This window comes from Gouania willdenowi, chromosome 14 (assembly GCF_900634775.1).
Source record: "Gouania willdenowi chromosome 14, fGouWil2.1, whole genome shotgun sequence".
NCBI lineage: Eukaryota > Metazoa > Chordata > Actinopteri > Blenniiformes > Gobiesocidae > Gouania > Gouania willdenowi.
In genome coordinates, this window is record NC_041057.1 from 17,638,349 (window position 1) to 17,662,712 (window position 24,364).

The following is a 24,364-nucleotide window of genomic DNA, read 5'->3' on the forward strand; positions in this document are numbered from 1 at the left end:
AAACAAAAAAAAAAAAAATGCTGAAAGTAGTCTGATTTTTCAGATTTTAGATTGTCATAGTACAAAGTATTTTGTGGGTCTTGAAAGATCAGTGAAAATCATCTAAAATGCCTGGCAATATGGGGTTGGCTACTCTGAAAATGGCTGGCGGTGAATGAGATAATGGAAAAAGTTGGGCTGTTCCCTCTAATGGGGCGGGGCTTCGCTGTGGCTCGAACTCTGCCAAAGATCTTGTGTTGTTAAAATACATATTGTTTTTCCATTATGATATATACTGGACATTGTTTAGTTGTGTTCATTTTTTAAACAAAATAAATCAAATCAAATCAAAAAACTAACTCACTTCCATCTTTGACGTGCAGTATAAAGGATGGTCTCCTCTGTTAGCGCTGAGGTTTCATCACTGTGTTCAGCCACAGCATATGAGTCTGACAGTGACGGTCAGAGGGATACTGGGATTGGTTGAAGTGTAAGAAAGTTGCTCGGTTGGTTAAGATTGCCTGTTTGAAAGGAGTGAAGGAGCCTCAGCACAGGAGATTAAGATCACATGTGGCTCCAGAGCCGAAGGTTGAATTTTGAATGTCTGAAAGTGTTTTTGCTCTCCTGAGGTTAACTCATTCACTGCCATCCATTTTCAGAATGGCCACCCCCTCACGGCCAGCCATTTCAGAGCATTTTGACTGATTTTTAAAGACCCACAGAATATTTTGTACTATGACAATCTGACATCTGAAACCAGATTCTGAAAGATAAGATTCTCTACTTTCATCAGGAAAAAAAAACGTTTTTAGCTTGTTTCGTTCTTCCATAATAAGCAGTTGAATAGAGGCAAGTTTCACACAAATCACCAGTTTCTGACAAAAAACTGAGAAAAAAGGCTTTTTCTGAAAAAACCTGTCAATGACTTTAAAACTATTTTTTTTTTTTTTTTTTGCTTTAGTGACACAAACATTGGTTTCCTTCTATAAAACTACAAAAACAACAGAGACCGAGCTTTTTTGATGGCAAAATTATTATTTTGTTATCAGGGTTAAAATTTAATGGATTTCTTACTGTTTTTGGCCTTGCTCCAAGTCTCTCCCCCACATGCCATTTCCTCCTCCATCCGTACATGCATAGTCGACCCAGTTTGTTGATCATTTTGTCTCAACATTGCAACTTTCTCAATAGTCAAGTCAGTTCCACACCTGCACTGGTCGAGTGTGAGCTGCTGGGAGCTTCAGCGTCTTCCCTCATAGTGCCATTTTCAGCTTCGTCACTGTGTGTGCCTCCCCATCGATGGTGTTAATCCCGGCTAATCTCTTATCTCTCATCCAAAGGTGCGCTGCTGCCACCTACATGCCTCAAGTTAGCCACTACACCATAGGACAAGCCTGATATTCACAGCAGAACTCCGTTACATTCTCTCCGAGCAACCCCAGCCGAAAAACACAGATGACGCATATGTGCGTCAATGGCAGTGAGTGAGTTGATGTTATTTTGTGATGTTACACCTTGTGAGGTGACTGAACATTTCCTGCGCGGTAATGGGCTGAAGGAGTGAAATGGAGCTGCTTAGTGTGTGTTTTAACTGAACCCTATGACAGCAGCCATCCGTCACAATGGAACCTATTCTCCGGTCTGGACTTAAGCGCTTTTTTAAGCACCTCTGTCCTGTGCGTATTCTCCGGTCGAGGCTACTGACCCGCCCACCACGCGTAAATCGACCAAAAGCGCGTAGTCTGTGAATGAAGGAGGTTTGAAGCAAAGGAGGGGGACTGGGCCATGATGTCATTATTTTTGGGCTGTCTAGAAATCACGGAACATGGAGTTTACATAACGCTTGTAAATGTCATTGACATCCTTGAAAATTATTTAGCGCACTTTTAAATTTTAACACTTTTCTTGATAAACAATGTAACTGGATGAGCCACAGTTAAAATTTGTCCTTTTTCCCCTCATATTAATGCCAGATTAACGTTTGTTTGTATGGAAAGCCTGATTTTATTAGCTTCCTACATTCCTGCATGCAGAAATGATCTGCGCGAATTAGTCATTATGATCATCTGTCACCAATATTTCACTTATTTACTCTTGTAGTGGATCAAACTGTGGCTTTACGTTGTACACAGTATTAAAATAGTTTCATCAGTCTGACGTCTGTCAGAGTTTCATTGTATTGAGCTGCAGCAGCTAACGTGCGCACCGTGGTGCACACACAGCTGATCAGCTCCGCGACTCACCCTCTTCCAGGACAAGGAGTGGACAGCATGGATAAAATATAATTAAATTTAACACACTTTGTCCCATTTAGAACTGGTCAATGTGATTTTATAAGAATTGCTGATGGTCAATCCTTTGGCTTGCTTGTGTGACTCCCCCCACCCCCATGACAGCGTGACAATGTCATTTTGGATAGATTCTTTTCCGAGAGTCTCGTCTGCAATATTATGAGTCCGTGTGGCTTAAATTGTTTGAGTCCAAACTTCTAGTGCGATATAATGTTTAACCTTTTCGGGGCGCTGCACTTAATCCAGGTTCAGAATCGCGTAAGAAGAAAAGAACTTAAACAGATGGGAGAAATATAGAGATATGAGTATTGGTCCATATCACACAGGCCTAATTTAACCAAAGCAGTAACGTTTTATCTTGTAAAGGATATGATTGTCTAAAGTGTGCGAAATGAGGCGTTCAAACACTGCTTAACCCTCTGGGGCCGACGGACACGCCGGCGCGTCCTGATCACATGATCGTATTAAAGAGCCAATAGCGGAAAAGTGCAGCGTCCTTGTTTAGTTAGAGGGAAAATGTGCGTGTGTTTTTTTGTGACATTTTCTTGAGCTCTCCGTGCAGGACAGAGGTGTCTAAAACGAAAGCGAAAGTGTTGTGCAGCAAGAACGAACCATGCTGAAACGTCTCATTATAGCTGTTTCCTATTGGTTGAGAAGAAGAAGGCCATTGTCCAATCATAATGTCCACATATAGCGGGAATTTTGTTTTCAAGCGACAGGTAAACAGAGACGGAGAAAGAGAGGGTGAGTTGAGAGATTTGAGATAATAGTGATTATTACTGTGATTTGACTGTTTAGTTAGTGTGTAGCGAGTGAGATTAGAGTGTAGTGTAGTGTTTAATATATTTGTTTTTTTTATTATATCAACACAATGAGGCACAAGTAATTTGCCTTTCCCTGTATTTGTGATTCATACTTTTTTGTAAATAGTTGTACAAAATCACCTGACACATTGCTTGCATTTCACTGCAAATAGCTATACTGTATGTAACTGTTTTTTTTATTCATCTGTATATAATATTTTGAAATATAGTTTAGATTTGCTATACAAGTAATAAAAATGATTTGTTAAAAATGTTTGTGACTTTTATAGTAAAAAAAACTAACTTTTTCCCACTCAAATTTTAGTTTTCATAGTGGTTTTAGATCCACTGTGTTAATACAGTATGCCGTATTAAAGAAAATATTTGGGAGGTTCTCCTGAAAAAAATGATATCAAACATGCAAGGTTTATGGATTTCCTTATATGAAATATAAAGGTAAAATCAAACACAATGAAAAAACAGCAAAAAAGTCTTAGGCCACAGAGGGTTAAAGGAGGATTTTATAAATATGAGTGTGTTACCTCAATAACAAATAGAAATCACCAGACTGATATGCTGCCTTGTTATGTAGCAAGTGTTGCTAATGCTACACAAGTTAAACAAAGTAAAAAGACTGTGTGTGAATAAAATAACTTGTCAGCCTTTTTGTTTGATGTTATTTGTACTAGGGAACAGTTTGATGAATTGCTTACATGCAATTAAAATATATATATATATAATTACCCTGTCCTAAATTATCTTTTACTCCTTTTTTCCATTTAGGGCAATTATTTTAAGTAGGTGATTTGGTTTCTTTTATTGGTAAATAAACTTTAAAAAGTCTAAATGATTTGAATGAAAAAAATCGTGATCATGATTTCACAAAGAAAAAATCGTGATATATTTTTCACATATCGCCCACCCCTATCTTTGCATACATATTATTTACAGTTAAAAAAGCAGTCAACTTTATTCAGTAAAATCCTGGAAATCATCGATCTACACAATCATGCAGCTTGTCTTTGGGCTTCACTCACTGTTACTATACAAATGTTTAGGAGTAATTAAATGTGTGCCTTTATCTTTTTCATTTCAGATCATTGATGCAGTGAATTAAGGGATGAATGCTGTAGCTAGCAGTAAGAGAAGTGCTCTCACGGCTGTGTGATACACATACAAAGTTTCCACTCAGCTTGTTATTATTAAATTACTAACTTTCTCATCTGCCTTGCTTCAGTAAATGTGAGTCCAACATTGTTGAATTGATCACTCACATTTGAAACTACACAGATGTATATAAAGTGTGAATAATTTGAAGCAGCTCTTGGAGCATACTTATGTTTGAGTGACATGTAGCATCTTTTGTTTGAAGGGATTCAAGTAAAATAAGGCATGAGGCATTAAGGACATGACAGCTTTTCATCTTGTTTAATGTCACATTTTTATTTAAGTCAAACATTGTTTCGGATTGTACATGTAAGTCACATTCTGTCACCTGGACCTTCCATACTGTGGTTTGTTTTGGGAATGCTGGGTCTGTGGTGGCCACAAAGCTGGACTCTATGGTGTTGAAGGCAGAAAGAAACGCACAGCAACATATTTAAAATTCCTGGATATTTTCAGTTTTAAATAGGCCTTCACTATGATGATGAACCTCTTTTGATCTGTCAGCATCAGATTCCACTGGTATAGTAACACTGCCATGTCAGATGTACACAAAGATCAGCAGCCGGTGTTTTCAGGAGGTCTTTGTAGCTTTGATGTTCCTGCAGCTCGGCTTGTAACGTTGATGCCAGGATAAGCAACAAGTTCAGACTACTTCAACACAGCACACAGGATGCCGACGTGTTTGTCTTTCCTTTGTGTCACCTTTAGGTTTTGTTTTTGAAGAAAATCCTTAAATGCAGGAACTTGTCCACTGTCTAATGTGGGAAACAGTGTGATTTTCAGCCATCAGGGAACAGCAAGTTGCAGAAAATTTGCTGTAACTTAATTCCTACGTGCAGCTATGCTCTCAGAACAAGCCTACCAAGAAGCTCTCTGAGCTCTTGTTATTTACAAATGACACCTATGATGTCACCAGCTCCAGGGTGCAGTTGTAAACCCGTCTATAGCTAAATTTGATTGTAATAGTGTGGTAGAGGACAGTCACGCTTACATTTTTACAATAAAATCTGCAACATTGAAATATTTTTAATGTCAAGAGTTGGACTTGAATAAATCAACAGCACTACTTCAGACCCAAATATATATATAAAAATATATTTTGGTTTGCAGTTTAGTTACTCTTCAAGAGGATTTTGTCCAGGTTTCAGTTTTTACCAAATTTTGCGAAACGGGTCCGTTACAAACTAAAAACTTTTGAATCTTTTGTTCTATCTCACTCACAAACAAAACAAATTAATATGATTCCAGTCTGTTTTCAATTAATAAGCTAAAACATACTGACAGAAACATATGGTGTGGCGTTATGAAGGAAGCAGACTGAACGGCGTGGATGTCCACTGGATGAAATGTCTTGTGAGCGAGGAACGGATTCATTGTAAGAGATTAGGCTTTAATACTGCAGGTGTCAGACTGCTTTCCTATCAGTTTCAAACAGGTGGGATTTAATCCGACTTTATGTGATATAGGAAACTCATGACTGCTTTTATTAACTCTAAAACCTGACATCAGTTGCAAGTCCTACCCTGACTATCCCATTGGTCAGCTCTTTAGCTCCTCCCCTGGGGCTCTGAGACCAATCACTGAGCCTCATATACATCAACAGGCTTATTGGTTGTCATGAGTCTGAGTGTGAGCACTGGACCATCCTGGTGTAAAAGTATAATGCAAACAAAGTGAGCACTACTACGTCATGAGTTCTAACTTAAAAAACTAATTTTTCTGTTTGGAAATCTTAATCTTCATTTTCTTCTTTTCTAATTCGCTTCTCACAAATGGAACAATGAAATTCGATGCCCCTCATGTTTAAAGTCTGGAGCTTTTAGTTCTGCTGTGATGATTATAGTTTTAGGTTTCACATCAGGCGGAGTTAGTGTTCTCGTTCTCCTTCGCTCCTTGGCTCTCAACCACCGTGAAGGGTTCCATTCAGCTTGCTAATGTATTTCCTCTTCCTTCTCTGCAGCCACGTTGGGAACCTTGGAGTTCAGTTTGCTGTACGACCAGGAGAACAATGCACTGCACTGCACTATCAACAAAGCCAAGGTATAGTTCTCAGATCCATTTAAGCATAGTTCATCCTCTTCTTACATAACCAGAATTAACGTGTGTATGTTTTTGTTTTAATTAAATTTGATTTATTGCTGCTGGGAAACAGTATTTTCTCTCTGTGGCACAAATACAATTTTAACTTAGATTATCACAACCTTTTTCTATCGCATCTGGCATCTTATCACTTCTATCTTATTGTAGCTTATAAGATCCTTTTTCATCGTTTTTATTTATCTTATATCTTATTGCATCTTCTCTTATTGTAGCATATATTGTTTTTTAATCTTAATGTATCTTATCATATTGTATCATATCTTAATAAATCTTATTGTATCTGAGCTTATCCTATTGTAGCATATATTATTGTATTTTATCATATCATATCTTATTGCATAGTATCTTATAATACTGTATCATATCTTAATGAATCCTATCATATTCAATGCAATTCTACTTTATTTATAAAGCTCAAAATACAGTCATCTCAAGGCACTCATCAGAAAATAAAAAGGTAGATTTTATAAAGTTGTATTACTTATTGTATCTTATTATATCACAACATATAATCTTTGAACTTAAATCACATATCGTGATTTTATCACACCTTAAATTGTCTTATCTTATCCTATAACATATCTTAGCTTGTCTTACTCTATCACATTATAGCCTATCCCATCTCATCCTGTCATTTCCAGTCTAATCTAGTTTTTCTTACTTTGACCTCATACACTATAAAGCACTGAACATATTGTTGGCAGTAGTTGCTTCTTTACTCATTCATTACACAAGCACTGCTGACACTACCTTCCACACACTAAAGAGGGAAACTGTTAGAAGAGGAATATTTCTGCACTCCCATGTCAACCTACACACACTGGCAACAGAGAAGCTGTGGGAAAACAACACGTCCCAACGTCAGCTGTGAAACAGATATTTTTATCACTTTTCGTACCGTAAATATTTCTCCAACATATTGCTCACAGAGAGCGAGAACGGATATCCAGCGAGTTGCAACTGTTAATGTAGATCACATCGGAGTCTGATGAGCTCTAAACCACAGACTCACCATGGCCTTTAAGGGTTAATTCCTTCTGTTTTATCTCTGATGAATTTGTGCAGATGTTTCCTCAAAAACCTTATTTCTGCCTCTTTGGGACCTCCTACTGCAAATGGACTAGAATAGATGAAGATTGCAAAGTTATACCTTTGAGAGAATACAGCACAAAGATAAAACAATACCAGACAATAAGGTACTAAATAAATGAAGAGAATTTGTTTAAAGAAAGAGGAGATTAGAGAAGAGAGATGAGATGAACCAAGACGAGACATGGTCATTAATTATATTAAGAAATAATCAGCAGTGGATTCAAATCATTACATTTCCTGCATATTTGTTGTCACAAATATGAAGTCCTACCTACCGAAGGAAGGTGCTGAGGTTTTTCACTGAGTGTTCAACTACAACATGAGTCTGATGATTATGATTAGAGGGAAACTGGGATTGATCACAAGTAAAGAAAGTTGTGGAGATAAAATAAAGCTTCCTGTGTAAATGGGTTAAAACGATCTCTTGTTGCATCACTGAAGGAGCCTCTTAGAGGAAACAAAGAGCCACAGGTAGGTGTTCTTCAGGATTACTGCCAAAGATAACTGTATTTTTATGGTGTATTTTTATGGTCAGTAGGGTAGAACTAACCTGTTGTTTTTTAATCAAAACATTTAAAAGCAACGTTGCTAATGTGAAAGCTTGTTCCAACAAGCCAAGTATTCCTGTGGTAACTATTCTGGCACCTCCTGCTTAAAACCCATAATAAAAAGCCTATATTTCAGACTGTGTGGGTTTAAAACTGTGGTTATTCTGAATTAGAGGCTGAAGCCAGCAGTCGTCATGCAAGGCCGTCCTCATTTACAGTGATTATTTTCTGCTCCTGGACTCCATCAGCGGCTGTGCGGCCAAGAAGGAAAGGATTTCTCTCTCAAATGGTGCAAAAAGCATTTCCATAATTTAATTAGCCTGCTTTGCGTCTCACTGGTGCTTTCTAACTAGCGTGTTTTCTCTGGGTGATTTGAGCACCAACCACCAAGCATCTGTTTACAGACAGCAAACAGTGTTGGTATAGAGTTTTAAAGCTGGAAGCAAATGTTGTTCATTCCTCAAACAGCAAGTGGAGATATTATTTCAAAATCTAAGCCAAATTTGTTCACATAATACCACATAATTATTGTAATTCTTTATTTGCCAAAACCACCTGTTTGTTGGTTTCTAGCCATGCTTCTTCAATTATTGGAATAACCCGATGTTAATTTGAATACAAATGATAGAATAAAAATATTCTTTCAAAATTATGAAAAATTGTTTATATTTTTGTTAAGAGGAAAGTAAAAAATAAAATAAAAATAAGATGAAAATGAATATAAGATGACTAATAAAATATGACAGAAATAATTTTTTGATTATACAAAATGTATTTGATTTTAAAATTCTAAGGGAAAAACTAAAAATAAGTCTGACTTGTGTTTCCCAGTGACTCCTTTCTGTGTTGGCGTGTTTTCAATATCAGGTTTTCATCGGTCAGACGAAGGAAGTTTGGCTATGAATCTGCCGTTTTTATTCCTCTGAAGGCAAATGTATCTGCATTTCCTGAATGTAACTCCAGTGAAAGTCCAGTGTAAGCCAGTTTAACCTGTGATGATTCAGTGTGAACCAGTTCAGCCTGTGATGGTTCAATTTAAATAGGCCTCATGATTCACTCTCAGTGCTCACATAATTACTGTATCGCTCCTGCAGAAACGTACCGCTTCTCGGACCTTTGAGAGCTTTTTTTAGCCTCTTTTAACAATACAATTAATCTTACCTCAATTAAGGTGCCAATCATCAGCACTGCTGCCTTTTCAGGGACTTCTTAATGCTTCTTATATTATATTTTACTGCCTTTGTCCTCTCTTACATCACTCTCTGCTCTAGTACTCCTACTTCACCCTCACTGCTGTGCAGCCAGAGCCACCCAACAGAAAACAACCAAAACACAGCCCCCCTTTGTCTCTTATTGTGAGGCACCAGGTGCCAGGATGTTGATTTTTCTACAAATTGTATGTCTTTGACATTATCTTTTAAAGTTGTTTAAGTTGCTTCTTTTACTGCTAGTGAGTAGGGCTAGTTAATCTGATTCTGATTATCAAGGGTTTGATTTGATTCCAAATCAATTCTTGATTATTGACAATTATATTTTAAATTTTTGATTGTCGCTTATTATTGATTTTCCATTTAACATCAGTCGGTTGCTGAATTATTTGACTTCTCCTTTGACTAACACCTCACAGCACCTTCAATATTGTATAGTGTCAATGAAATATTCCATTTAAAAAAACAATTAAATACAGTATAGTCTTTCACTGTTAAAAAAAATGTCCACTCTTGTGAATAATTGCCCAAATTATATTTACACATTGATTTCATTCTCAATATAACAAAGATGCAGATGCTTTGGAACTTTTTGAGGTCACAGAAGAGCTGTTTAATACCTTGAATCTTCATGGCAACTTGAACGGAAATAGAACCAACTTTCTGAAGCTCATATTGTACAAACCACCCATCGCTACTACTTCTGCAGGAGGGCTGAGAAGGTGATCAAAATTAACTATAGAGGAATTAAAAGTCATAACGTTTTCTGTTGATGAATCTGCAGAAGGATCATTATGTGTCCCTGCCCAATGTCAGAGGCAGAGGCTTTGAATCGTAATTGATATTTTTACTATTGCAAGTTGTTTGTGTCTGCTAGTGCTAGTTGTTGTGCAACAGCTTGATTGTCTTTTGGTTTGTCAAGTAAAATTCATATTGCAGTAAATAATTACAATACTTATAAATTGGATTTAAAGAATAACAAAAAAAAAACCTTGATATTTTCGAAAAATTGAATTACAAACACTAAATTATTCATTATTAAAAAAATGAAGTGTTTTGATTCAGTACTTGGAGTACTGAAATTTGTATTTTTAAGCTGCTTCAATGATAAAAAGCTGAAAATTGTGGAATAAGTTTTTAAAAGTCAGCAAATTGTGGCTAAAAACTGTAGAATACTCGTCATTCACTTTAACTTGTATTTAAAGCTGTTTTGAATGTGAAAAACACACAAAAAACTGAAGGATTACATTTTGATTTGTGGAAAAATATATTTAATAGATCTAAATGTAAAAATAGAAAATTCCCTAAATTATAAAATTTTGGTGTCAAGTACTTTTAAAAAAAGATAAAAAGCTTAGTATTATGAAAGGAGAGAATTATAATTCAGACACTGAAGATAATTGGGTGTCGGTGTGTGAATGATTGTGTATGGGGTACGGTTTCTTTTATTGAATCCTTGTATATGTTTGTGGTAGTTTGTCTCAGGTTTTCCCTGTCACTTTGTTTTTGCATGATGATTTAACAGCTTTGTGTGTTTCACTCTATTTTTTACCTTTATTATTCTTTTGCATGCTCTCGCCACATCTTTGTCTTTCTGTTTGCTGGATAAACAGCTTCCTGTGCCCAGGTACAAGAAGGTAAGATGCTAATAGCGTCCCCTCTAGAGCAGCAATAGGTTTACCTTTAACCCTTGGCTCACCTCCCATGACCCGATTTCCCTTTTTACCTGCAAATGTTTATAAACACATTGCACCACCATTTTTTTACCCAATCAGTCCTATAACCCATTTATTATGAACATCTGTGTCCAAAATCCCAAAAATCGGATAATTTTCCCAAAATTTTGAGTTTTAAAACAAATTAAAGTCAGCAAAGTGAGAAAGTGAATCTTTTTTCATCTTTTAACAAAGAAAAAGACACGATTAGTTAAGACTACTTTATTCATCATTTTTTCTCAAATGTACCTAATGCTTTGTTGATAAAACCTGAAGGATTCAGGAGATTACCAAAGACCACAAAAAAGAAGAAATAGACGTAACACAGCACTTATCCCACTGTTACCATGACAACCAAGACCTGGATGTTGGCTCTGTATTAAACTGGTCAAAAACTGGCTGCAATCAGATGCTGCGCAGCATCGACAGGTAAACACACAAATGATAAAACAATCCAGTTCAGTAGAGGTTGAAGGTAAAAGTTTAATTAGCTTATTGCTTATAGCTTATTATTCACTCTCCTGTGAGTTTTCCTGAGGTCATTTCAGGTTTTTGGAGTTGGAGATTGAAAATAAATGAAATGCTGAAGCCCAAAGCAGCATTTTAAAGGCAGCTGTTTTTACCAATATGTGATGTTTTTTCCAATCAAGCGATTCCAATCGATGTCCAACACCGAAACATTGGCTGAGCTACTATGCGAAATTATGCCTGTCATCCTTCCAAAAGGAGAGAAAACGGAGGAAGCTCTGCCTCATTTCACAGCGTTTATAGGCTGCTGTCAAAGCAGAGCTGTTATCAATGAGTGTGTGTGAACAAAGTGTGCACTCACTCGCACATCTGCCTTCTGCGGTGGTCATTTCTCTAAACGCCATCCGTAATTATGATCAACGTGTATTCACTATGTGCTCGCTGCAATTAGCAGCACGTCCAAGCTGGTTTCCCAAAGTGACATCACCGCCTCTGCTCAGGTCAATTCTGCTTTAAAATTAGAGATGCAAGATAATTACTGAACCGGTGAGAGAATTTCAATCCTTACATTTTGACCCTGCTCAGCTACGGCTGCTGAGCTACATGCTATGGAGTTGATTCACAGTCTCCAAGCAAGATATGCCTGGAATGCAAAGAATTATCTTGTTGTTTTCCTGATTGTCAGAATAAACCTTGAAACAATGCATGATACACAAAACAGCTCCCCAAACCCAAACATTAAAAAAAAAAAAAATGACACTTGAAAAAATACACAAAATAGCAAGGAAATCACAAAAACAAAAATGGCAAGAAAATTATACAAAATTATGACAAAAACGCTATTTCTATTAAAATGTTTTCATTAAAAAAAGAAATCTTTTGATGCAGCGTTCCCCAACAGAAACTGCCAGAAATCATATTTACTGCATGTACACACCCTTCCAAGCTCTACTGGTGCAACCCACCCCAAAACACACACACACACACACACACCAGTGTGTGAAAACTTGGTTTGGTATGATAGTGGTCTGTGGTCCTCAAAAGATGCTATTCAGCATTCAGAAAAAAACCTGATTTTTAAAGTGTGCTCTGTGTTTTTAGTTTTTGCAAACAGAAGAAAGTCTGTTTGTAAAAACTTTACACATTACTGAATTTCCTCATGTTCTGGATCAAGGAGAACAAAATAAGGAACAAGTCTCCACTGACACTCAGACTGCAGATGAAAAGTGACTGTTGCATCATTTCATTTTCATAACACAGAGCACTGCCTCTTCGCCTCACTAGTGTGTGTGTGTGTGACTCTAATTGAACTGAAGCAAACCAAGGACAGACTAGGTCCATTCTTCTCCCTGAAAACTGCATCTCTACCTTTTTCAATGCGGAACGCACATAAAAGCAACATTCAAGTACAAAATAAAATAAAATGAGCTCCAAGCGCTCAGTGCAGCCCTCAGTCAGCTCACGACATGGCCATTAAAGTAAACCTCACAGACACAAGTAATTTTTTCCCTCATGTTTCAATAGAAAAATCATGATTTTCTCCCTGTTGTCCTGAGATATTGACAATAAAAAAAATGAAAATAGAGTCAACATAGCAAAAGCAATAGAGCAGGCAATGTGATGAGCAAAGATAAACACAACATAGCAAATAATGACAGACTAAATCGACGTGGCAAAAACAATGTTGCTAAAAAGACAGTAAAAATTACTTGGCATAAAGCGACAGAGCAGCATTTAGATAGCAGACATGACAAAGTGGACACGACAAGGCGGACACGACGTAGCGGACACGACGCGAACTAGAAGGCACAACTTATGCCACATTGTGAGAATACACAATGTGGCATGAGTAGCAAATGCAAGCGAGCAGACACAAAATTGCAAATGCATGGTATGTACACAAATTAGGGAACCCAACAAAGCGTCAACTTTGTGTGGCAATAACAAAGTAGCAAACTCAAGCTAGTGAACACAATGTACCACAGTCAATGCAACATAGCAAATGCAACACTTCAAATGCAACTTTGGCTACACTGTAGCCAAAAAAACCATAGCTTACAAAACATTACAAAAGCAATCCAAACCCAAAGTAGGAAATGCAAAGTACCAATCAAAATAGGGGTAATGTAATAATCAAGAATGCAGATGTTAACACTACCAACACAATGCAATAGCATAACACATCGCCATAAAAACATAGCAAATGCAAACTAGCGAATGCAAAAGAAATGTAGTGAAAGCAAACTAGCAGAATCAAAGTATTGGGCGCATCTATGAAACAAAGTAATATTCAGGACAAAACAAATGCTAAATACCGTGCTTAAATTAGCAAATGCAATGTAGTGAAAGCAAAGTAACGAATGCAACATGGCAAACCTAACTTTTAACAAAACCAATACAATGTAGCCAAAGGAACATACTGTAGGTAGCACAATACTGTAAAAATATTACAAACCCAAACTACCAAAAACAAAATAGTGGACCTAGCAGGACAACACAAAATGTTATGAATGTAGCAAATGCAAATTAGCAAACATAAAATACTACGTAGGGCATCACTCCTGCATTTGAAGTCAAGTGCAGAAGTGACTCGGTGCTGGTCCGCAGCCCAGTGGTTGAGGATCACTGGTTTGATAGAAAAACATGCAACATGTGACAATAATTAAGCTTGAGGTAACAGTATAAAATGCCTTTAAGGTGTGGAAACCATTCCCCAAATCCCCAGATTTACTGGTCATCAGTATTTACAAAATTAAACTAATTTAGGAGCACTAAAGCTTTGCTGGTAAACAAAAAAAATATCTGAAGACTGTCCTCCTTCATACACACCAAAAGAGAAATCAATCACTGAAGAGGTGCAGACAACTATTTGTCTCTGACTGAAGTCTCAAAACGCCTTGAAGATTATCTACAGCAGAAGCCATTAGTCTCTGTGTTTCTCTTTTCTGTGGAAATCCTGAAAAACAAGCGGTGATGGAAACCTCTCTAAAGAATCCAATGTTTGGCTCACTGTAAAAATACTGAGCTGGTAGCAAATCTCTAAAATATCCACTTTACAGATGAACAATATATGGTAATTGTTTTTCTATTAATATCACATTTACATATATACAAATGTAAGAGTTGTTTGGTTCGCACCTAATGTTGCTGGTAGTGAATCTTTCATGAATGACTTTCTTTGTTGTTGGTGTCTCTTTCCTCTACAGGGGCTCAAACCGATGGACCACAACGGACTGTCAGATCCGTACGTCAAACTGCATCTCCTGCCCGGAGCCAGCAAGGTGAGAAAACTTTCAGTAACACTTGATCTTTCATCACTTTAGCTTAGACACACACACAGCTCCATTTGATCTAAAGCGGTTCCGAACATTAAAACCACAACATAAATACCTTTATATAATGATAATTAACTCTTTAACCTTTGTTTTATCATTTATTTAACTTTTGGTAATGATCAGTGGGTGCCACCATGAGGTGATGAAGGCCATGTAGACAACATTTTATGTTATTGTGAAACATTTTATAAGTAGTATGAATCTTTTGATGTACAATCGGGCAGATTTCGGTCCAATGTCTCCAAATTTCAGCAAAATAACTGAGAGCAAAAGTTACAGTTAGTGACTCATGCTCCATTCTCCAGCAGATGGTGAAATCTTGGACTGTCTCGTCCTTGGGGCCGATTTAATCTTCTTTCATTAAAATCTGATACACAGCCTGTGTGAATGAGAGTCTAACACAAAAGCAGCTTATTAAAAGCCTGTGCAGTCATCCATCTACCTTAAACATCTTCTTTTCCTGCCAACGTCTCCTTTCACTCGGCCTCGCATTGTTCAGGAGTTTAATATTACACCACTGTTACAACTGTGGCCATGTGCAATAGGAGCATTTATTTAACTTAGATGATTTGCTTCAAGCCACTCTTTGACCTTCCCTCAGGGCTGAGGATCGCACAAAATTAACGTTTGAGTCCACAAACAAACCGCTTGTTAGAGAGTAATTAAAGACAAACATGATTAATCCCATCAAGCTGCCAAAACAAAGAAAAATCAGTCAGAAATTACTTTTAAAAAAAAGACCTAATTATAGAAACTAACAACTTTGAACAACAAGGACTGGGATGAGTTCTGACAAGTGATTTAAACTAATTAAAAACAATTAATCATCCCTCAAGTGAGAAATTCGACTGAAAATCAACTGTTTGATTACTTTTCCTTCAGTTTGTCTTACAAAGTGTCAGCAAACGTCTGAACTCATACATCTGAACGTTCTTTAGATTTAGATGGTACAAAACACTCCAATACTGAATTCAAGTAGGATTTTCAGGTATCTGGACGTAACTGGTTATTTTTCTCAAAACTTTTTAATTTTAGTCTTAAACAAATATCTGTTTCTTACATGGACTGTCCCTCCATCGCGCTGCAGATATCTGCTCCTGGTCATTGTCCAGTTCAGAGCTGTTTCTGGTTTGGTGCTGTGTTGCGTGTGCTCAGACTGCACACTCGGCCCATTGCTTCGCACATCACGCAGCTTCTCAGTGCTGTTTTTGCTGACACTCACCAGTGTCACAGCGGTTGACATTGGTTTAAACCCCAGAATCAGTTTTGCAGCAGAGAGGGAGGACAGAGCATAGGAGGAGAGGTGGAGCACGTACCACTCCAGCTCCTGGAGTGCAGTGGAGCCAGGGACACACTGCTCTGGGTTTCTGGCTTCACTGCACTTCAGGACTATCTTAAAGTAGGAAGTACTGCTTCACATACTTCACTCACAATTTAGACTGCTTTTTCGTTTGGTGACTGTTAATATAAACTATAGTTTTATTTCATAATAATTTATTTTTAATAACCCAAACATTAAACATTGCTGCTGTTCGTTTCCTGTGGTACAGGTACCCTGCACTGGGCACTCTAAACTCTCTGTGCATGTGTGATTCACAAATGCTTTGCTAACAGGCTCACACAAAGAAAAAATAGATGTTATATTTAAATTTTTGTTGTTGGTAATTATTCATTTAAGTATCTCACAACAAATATCTCACAACATAAAGGGCCAGAGCTTCACTCCTTCTTCAAGGTGTGAGCAATTTGGCTGATCCTGCTGATTTAGTGAGAGGGAGTACAGTCTGCTAACGGATAGGGACAGTCAGTCAGAATGCTTGTAAGATGATTGGGTATTTATTGCTGGTTGGGTCTCTGCTGACTAGACTTTCAATCTCATACCATAGATATATAAGTATCATACAGAGCAAAAAGAGAAAGTGTCATCCTTTTGTGTTCTGAGTTTAAACCATCATATGATATTTAGAATCAAGACAAATGTATTTAGCACATTTCATACACAAGGCAATTCAATGCACTTTACATGGTTAAAGGTGCAGCATTTAGAAAACATTAAACTGAATTTTAAAATCAACAATGAAACATAGAAAACTGTTTGAATTTATTATTATTTATTTATTTTTTTTTTAATCTCCCTTTAAGTCATAAGCAGTAGAGAAAAGGACTGGCTAATGTTAGTGTTTGGGTTCATTTATGGCACGTGTTAAACTCAACATCCCTTGTGGGTTTTGTAACCTTTTATAGAAAGTAAATAGTGAGTATATTTTACAAGAAAAACATTGATTATTTGTAAAACGTGATTACAGAAACAGTTTTTTTTTTTCAACAAAAACCTCAAAATTTCTGTCGTTGCCCACCTTCAATCAAACTAGAGTGAATGTGGTGCCTGAAACCAGTGGTCAGCCTCAGTTCAACAGCATTGATTATTTCTCTCTCATTTTAGAAAAAAAAACTCTCAAAGACGATAATCAGTAGAAACTAAAGATGTCACTGACTGCATGTCGTCTTAGCTCCAACTTTTGTGTTCTTTCTGCATGTAAGGAAACAAACACACACTGCGTTCAGGCTAAAAATACCCTGAACAATACAAAAGCACGTCAGTGGTGATTCATCGCTTCATTTGTTATAATGAATGCTGTATTAAGTGTTTAACAAGTGATGTGTTGTCGAACAACAAACAGAAACAACCAAACTTTAAATTACTGTCACTGTAGTGTTCCCGCACGGTCATATTCAGAGTTTATTATTGCACTGTTTCAATAGCGTTCAACTCATTAGATGTAATAATTTGGACTTGGACTCGGACTTGGATACGGCTTTTGTCCCCTCGTTGGTTAGGGTGTCCCAACTGTAGGATGGGTAGTAATTTTATGATTGATGAATATTAAAGTATTAAGGGGCCCCTCCACTGTCTTTGCAAATTTCCCATAAAAGCTTTTAAATTTACTTATGAGAAGATTTGTGCTTAAGAATACACCCTGTTATGCACCATATGCATTAAAGATGGGCTTCAAAGAACCTGTGATTCATGTCATCATGAATTGCTGCAAAGCATCAAGGGTTGATCAGTGGTACTGTCCAAAACCAGTCACAAAATAGCATACAGTATTTTTCATTTTATTCATAACACCTTTGAACGTAACATGTAAAATTGCTCAATGTTATCAATGTTGTGTTTAAATGCTTATGTTTACTCTTCCTGGATGTCTAACATTCACTTCAATGACCATGTCTGTTAGATCACGCCATTCGTTCAGTGCACAGTATGCTAAATTAGTTTACAACTTCACTGACAGTCATTCATTTTGCTTCAAAGGCATGTTTACTCCGGTTTTACCTATTCAGTCTACCAGATTGACACTTACAGTATGTGTACAATGGAAGTGAAACACAAAGTTGATATTTGCTCCTCGAACAAAACAAATCCTAATTTACTCCTGTGTAACATTGTTCCTGAGGAAATCACACGCTGATTGAGTCAGAAGCAATCCAACAAAATCACGCCATTGTCACGCTTGTCTTGTCAAGCTCTTCAACATGGATTTCCCAACACAATGTTCCTCTCATAACTTTGCGCTGCTCTTCACTCTGATTTTCATTAGCTTGCTAAATTGCAATCAACGCACATGCTGGAAAGTGTAGGTGGAAGTGGGATGTAAGGCTGCGTGTTTATTGATGCAGTTTGTGCTAATCAAGCCAGGCTGTGCATACATTGTTTGGTACAATTAAAAATGTTCCAGACTTTACATATTTATTCCTTATTTAGCTTTGATTACCTTAATTAGCCTGCACATATATGCCCCATTGCACAATAAAAACAGTCATGATTCACCTTTTTACCTATGTGGTCTTTACAAGTCTCCATCAGAACTCCTTTAGAATGATGCTGTGTTTGTCAACATGTTACAAACTCATTAACTCATTTATTCAGTAACAGTATTTATTTTTCCTGATGATAAATCTCAAAGGCTTGAATCTTTAGGTTATTCACATAACCCCATTCTCTGAGTACTTTGAGTGAAATGTCTCATTATGGGATTCACGCCCCTGCTGCAGCTCTCAGAAGCAACAATCTCATTCCACCAATCCTGATTGGCTGGTGAAACGTATCCATCCCCCACTGGTAGTCCCACTTACCATAAGTAGCGCAGGTGGACGGTACTACACCATTCAAAATAAGCACCTCTTCTCACTCGCCAAGCGAGAAGTGTTGTCTGGCTAACACTGGCGGCTAGCCGAGAAGAATGCCAACCGGCGCCCGACTGTCATGATGGGGCGTCGAGGGCAGTGTTGGGCCAAGCTGTCGCCGGTCCGGAAGCTCGACAACCGTGGTGGGGCATCAACGTAGTTGAGCCGAACCGTTGACTGGCGCGTTAACATCCGAAAACTTGACAGCTGTGGTGGGGCGTCGAGGGCAGTGCAAGCCGAGCGTGGAGGCAAGGTGAGCACTGTTCGGTCTGGTGTGATCGAGAAGCAAGCATCCAACTAGCAACGCCCGGTGAGGCTAGTCTCTCTGCAGACATGCCAACTAGTGGACGTGAGATATGCTCCAAGTGAGAAGAGGTGTTTGAATGGCGTCCGCCTGTGCTACTTATGGTAGGTGGGACTACCAGTTTCACCAGCCAATCAGGATTGGCCTAATGAGATTGTTGCTTCTGAGGGCTGCAGCAGGGGTGTGCATCCCATAGTGAGACATCGAATGAAGATTATGAAAGAAAACTGGTAGATTATCATTGATTTCATCAGGTGGAGTGTTCTTAAATGCTAGTAAGCAGCTTGATAAATAATGGGAGCAACAAAAATGTAAAGGAAAGTAATTAATCATAATAAACTAATGCCAATAAATTTAACAAGTCATAAATTTGAAGTCATATTTATATTTGAACTTGTATAGGGCTTTTCTCACTACTTTATAGTTTACTGAATACTGAAGTAGTGAAAAAATAAGGATGATCAAACATTCAGCCATGAAGTGGAAGTGACAGCTGTACTAATGTTTACAGCCATCTATGACCTCTGTGTTTCAGGCCAATAAACTCCGAACCAAGACGCTGCACAACACACTCAACCCCGTGTGGAGTGAGACGTTGACCTACTACGGCATCACAGATGAAGATATGGTCCGGAAAACACTCAGGTAACCAAACCAGCCAAACCAACCATTTTGTCTGTTCCACTGTAACATTAAACCTAGATATCAGTGTGAGGAATACTCAGGTTGGTTGGTTAATTATTTACCTTGATAGCTGATTGTTTGTTTGGTTAAATTGGTTAATTGGTTTGTGAGTTTGTTTTTTATCATTAGTTAGTTTTCTTGATAATTAGTTAGTCTTCATTGTTTTTTGAAGGGTTGGTTGGATAGTTATTTAATTGGCTGGTTAGTTATTTCATTTTTGTAATTGATTTCTGCTTGTTGGTCTAGTGGTTGATTGGTTGGAAGGTTGGATGTGGGTATGTTTTTTGTTATAAATTGATCCTGGTTTGTTCAGTTCTGGGTTTAGCAGCCCAGAGACTCAAGAACCCTGGGTGTAGCTCCATGTAGAGCTGATACTTCCTCATGTTCAGAGGAACCAGCTGAAGTTATGTAAGGCATGTCTAGTTAGTAATAGTAATAATAAATAAACTATCTTGTTTATTCTGGCTGCTGAGTCTTTTTCCATGTTGAAACCGTATCACATCAGTCGTCAGATTTCTCTGTTTCAGAGAGGAAAATTAATAATATTGTTACACTGAATACAATAAGAGCCATGAATGCTGTTATCTTTTAGATGGGATCTTGGCTTACAGACGTGACTAGTCGCAATACAAAAATTAAATCAGCAAACATTTTTCTTATCAGCAAATTGAACGGAGAAAGACCAGTAGATAAAACGAGGGCAGTGTGCCGACATTGTTCAGCTGAGATCGGGTATGTTTCTGGGAACACGACAACATGCTAACTCACTTGAAACAGCACCACCCGAGTGCGAATATCACTGCGACAAGAAAGAAAAGGTCCTTAGTGCAAACGCAGCTGACTTCGGCATTCAAGCAGCTTCTGCCTGTCAATTCAGATCTGGCCAAAGCTATAACAACTGCCATCGGAGTCTTTATAGCAGCGGATAAAAGCTATTAACAAGCTATGAGGAGCTTATTTTTAAAAAATAATATTTAATGTATTTTTTCTTTGAGAATATTATTATTACCAGGCAGCACTTTACAACAGTATAGTGTTTTTTTTTTTAACTTTATTTTCATATTCTGTATAATGTTAAATACATTGTTGACTAAAGTTTTGAATGAACAAGCAAATTTATGTTTTGCATTCGTAACTGCCAGCAGATCTGCACCTACTGCAGACAAGTACATTTTTCTGGTCAAAAATATGAAGATCTAAACCAAGGGCTACATGCTGTAACTGTGCTGTGGTTTTTGTTTGTTAAAAGCTGTTAACAAGCTGTGAGCTTATTTCTATAATATTTCATGTATTTTTTGTTTGAGAATACTATTACCATTCAGCACTTTACAAGTATTGTATTTTTTTAAACTTTATTTTCATATTCTGTATAATGTTAAATACATTATTGGTTTAATAAAGTTTCGAATAAACAAGCAAATTTATGTTTTGCATTTTGTTTCATACTGTTCCAAAAATGAACCGAACCGTGACCTCAAAACCGATATCGTATCGAACCGTGATTTTTGTGCATCGTTACACCCCTATTAGATGGATTACATTTTAAAAGTAAGCGGAATATACATCCGTCCAGCAGACACACACAGACTTAATCAGCCATGTTATATCGTAATATCTGTAATGTAATTCTAAAGAAACTGGGCCGATTTGTAAACATGAGCCTTATCTGGTCACAGTCGGTCGTGACCACGTCAAATAAAACACGGGGGGTCAATTACGAGGATGAATCCAAAGTTAACATCTAAGCTCCGACAAACCCTCAACACTAACTACCTCTGCTCCTCCTCTCAGTCCCCTGCACCCTCATGTTGCCTTCACTGACTGCCAAAACTGTAGGAATTAGGAACAATATGCACTTATTATGGTAAGAGCTAACTTGGATTATAGTGTGCAGTAACATAACATCTGTATATGTGTTTTCTGTGTCTTATATTTTCGCTTATAGTCTATTGATTTGTCTGCACTTTGTCTTATGTTAGCGGGTCAGAAATGATTGGATGGATGTGATATAAGTTATAACAGTCCAGTCTTTTAAAAGCTCTTCTCAGCGATGTTTGAAATAAAAACAAATCATGTTTTAGTGAAACCTAAATATTTCAGCCAGAAGGCTGTAGGATGCAGACTAATTGAATTTGTTAGTCTAGGAAATCTTTTTCAGCAAATTTTATTTGGCACACATTTAATATAAGTATTCATATGTATATTACATGACACACGAAAGACAGGCTGACACCAGTGACATAGTTAACTCTGGACCATGTTAATACCTTAAACACCTAATTCAGGTGGCCCTTTTTCCTAATAGAAACGCGAATTGTTGCTATGTTGCATATGTAACCTTTGTAGCTAACTATAGAACTTGTTCAAACCTGAAATACCATGTGGTGCTTTTTTTGTTTTACATATATTACAAAACTGTAACAATAACATTTATTATGTACAATACAATACAATAAATTGATTGATAATATTTCAACACCTTATTAATTTAAACTACTATAATTTCTCCCAGTCTGTGTTAAACTAAAACATTTTTTTTAAATCAGTGTGACTGTAAAAGGTGATTTTATATTTGTTTAAAATAATACAGTGAGCAGGTTACACTGTATTCTATCCTTTTGTGTCTTAATTTGCATCTTTGGTGTTGAAGTAATCCAAAAGTAATCAGTTACATTACTTTAATACAGTGATACTTAGAGTAAGTTATTGATTCCATTTTTGACAGGTGACTTGTAATTGTAAAACTAAAATTGTAAAACTAACCCTCCCAACCCTGCTTACAGATCAAATTTATTTTTTCTCCTGAAGAGGGGAACAAAAACAATTGACATTCTTAACCAAATAGCTGCTGTGAGAATCAAGAAACAAACCATTTTCCATTGCCTGATGTGTGTGAATCAGTTTACAATGTATGGTGGCAGGAAATAGATTTCATTTAGGAAAAGTTCAAACTTTCAACTGTTCATGTTTTATAAGCATCATTATTCCCACCTTACATGTGCACTGTGACTTTGTGGTTTTGGAGAAATGGCACAATACTGTTTGAGGAAGTCAGGAGTGCATGAGAAGCATTGACCAATGATTGGCACGGCCAATAATATCGGCTGAAATTCAGAATTTTTATAATAATCGGTATCAGTCGATAGCTGATAAAATACGTGTATTTTAAAACGCGCTCCTTTGGCTCTTTAACAGTCGTCTCTCTCTGCCTGAAGTCACCACTCTTTGTTGTGTAACAACCAATCAACACTGAAGCTTCTAGATGCAGCGCCACAGAGAGAGGAGAGGTTTGCTCGATGATTTGATAAAAAATCTTGAAGCCATTTTATTTATTTGTTTCAGTGAAATTTAAGAGATTTCTAAACTTTTTGTTTTTATATAGTAAAAAAAAAATGCTTAAACATATTCAATCATGATTTGTGTCAGAGTTTAAGATCTTTTTTTTAATCATACATCATTATACAAAACAAATAAATATACTGTATTCAGTCTAATCCCAGGTGTGTTATCATAAATTTTGACACCAAAATTGTGTTTTTTACAGCAAATGTAGAATACCGGTTCTAAATATCAGTTATCATTTTCCTTTATTACTAAATTAGTATCGATATCAGCCAAAAAACGTATCGGTTGACCCTTACCCGGGGTTTCCACTGGAAGCGTCTCGGCTGCGCCACGGCACCGATCCGGTTTTTCACCGCTGTCCGCCATCCAGTGATTCACACCGGTTGCGTTTGGAGTGCGCCGCGGTGCTTTCCATTTGAACGACTGTGACGTCACGAGACAGAGCAGTTGTCACGATATTTATATAATCGCGCAAGAACACAGTTAAATATATGTGTTATAAATGCAACAATAAACTGATAAACTAGTCAGTGTTCCTAACGAAGGAGAACAAGAAGGTTGGACTCTCTGGATTTGTCATAGCCACATTTTTTTATCAACAGCAACAGAGAAGAGATAAAACTGCACCAGTAAAACATGAACTAAATCAAAGTTGCTGCAGTTTACAGTGTAGTTACAGTATGAGAGGAATCAATATAGTGAATGTGATTTTGTTTTTACACGTTATCACGTTTTACTTGAATTATAATCTGAAGTGTTTTATTTTGAAAAGTAACCCGATATTTTATTGCGGAGTACGTGCTTAATTTCCTGTTTAGCTTCATTTGCTCTGTGCTGATTGATGCGTCGTGCTCTGGTGTCCGTCAGAAATAGAAGCCCTGCGTATATCTGGCGCAGGGCACCGGACTACCGCATCTGGGAAGGAGCTGACACGCACCGCAGGGGACCCGGTGGAAATTAACACATAGACTAAAGTGGAAACCTATCAGCTCCGGTGACGCGGCGGTGACGTTCCGCAGCGGAGCCGCATCCAGTGGAAATTGGGGGTCACTCCACACCGGCAGCACACCCCACTTCTGTCATTGGGAAACACATTTCGGCTGATCTGTCTAGGTTTCACTTTTTGCTCTCTCTTCT

General features: G+C 37.4%; 1 protein-coding gene across 2 annotated transcripts in view; it reads left to right on the plus strand.

Moving 5' to 3' along the window:
• doc2b (double C2-like domains, beta) overlaps positions 1 to 24,364 on the plus strand; it is a 114,200-nt gene that overhangs the window by 68,556 nt on the left and 21,280 nt on the right. For both annotated transcript variants that reach the window (XR_003675541.1, XM_028467508.1), the window contains exons 4-6: positions 6,201 to 6,280; positions 14,578 to 14,652; positions 19,734 to 19,843. Coding sequence is in view for 1 of the 2 variants with exons in the window: in XM_028467508.1 (XP_028323309.1) it covers positions 6,201 to 6,280; positions 14,578 to 14,652; positions 19,734 to 19,843 (265 nt within the window). In the remaining variant the exon portion in view is untranslated. The remainder of the gene's footprint in view (positions 1 to 6,200; positions 6,281 to 14,577; positions 14,653 to 19,733; positions 19,844 to 24,364) is intronic.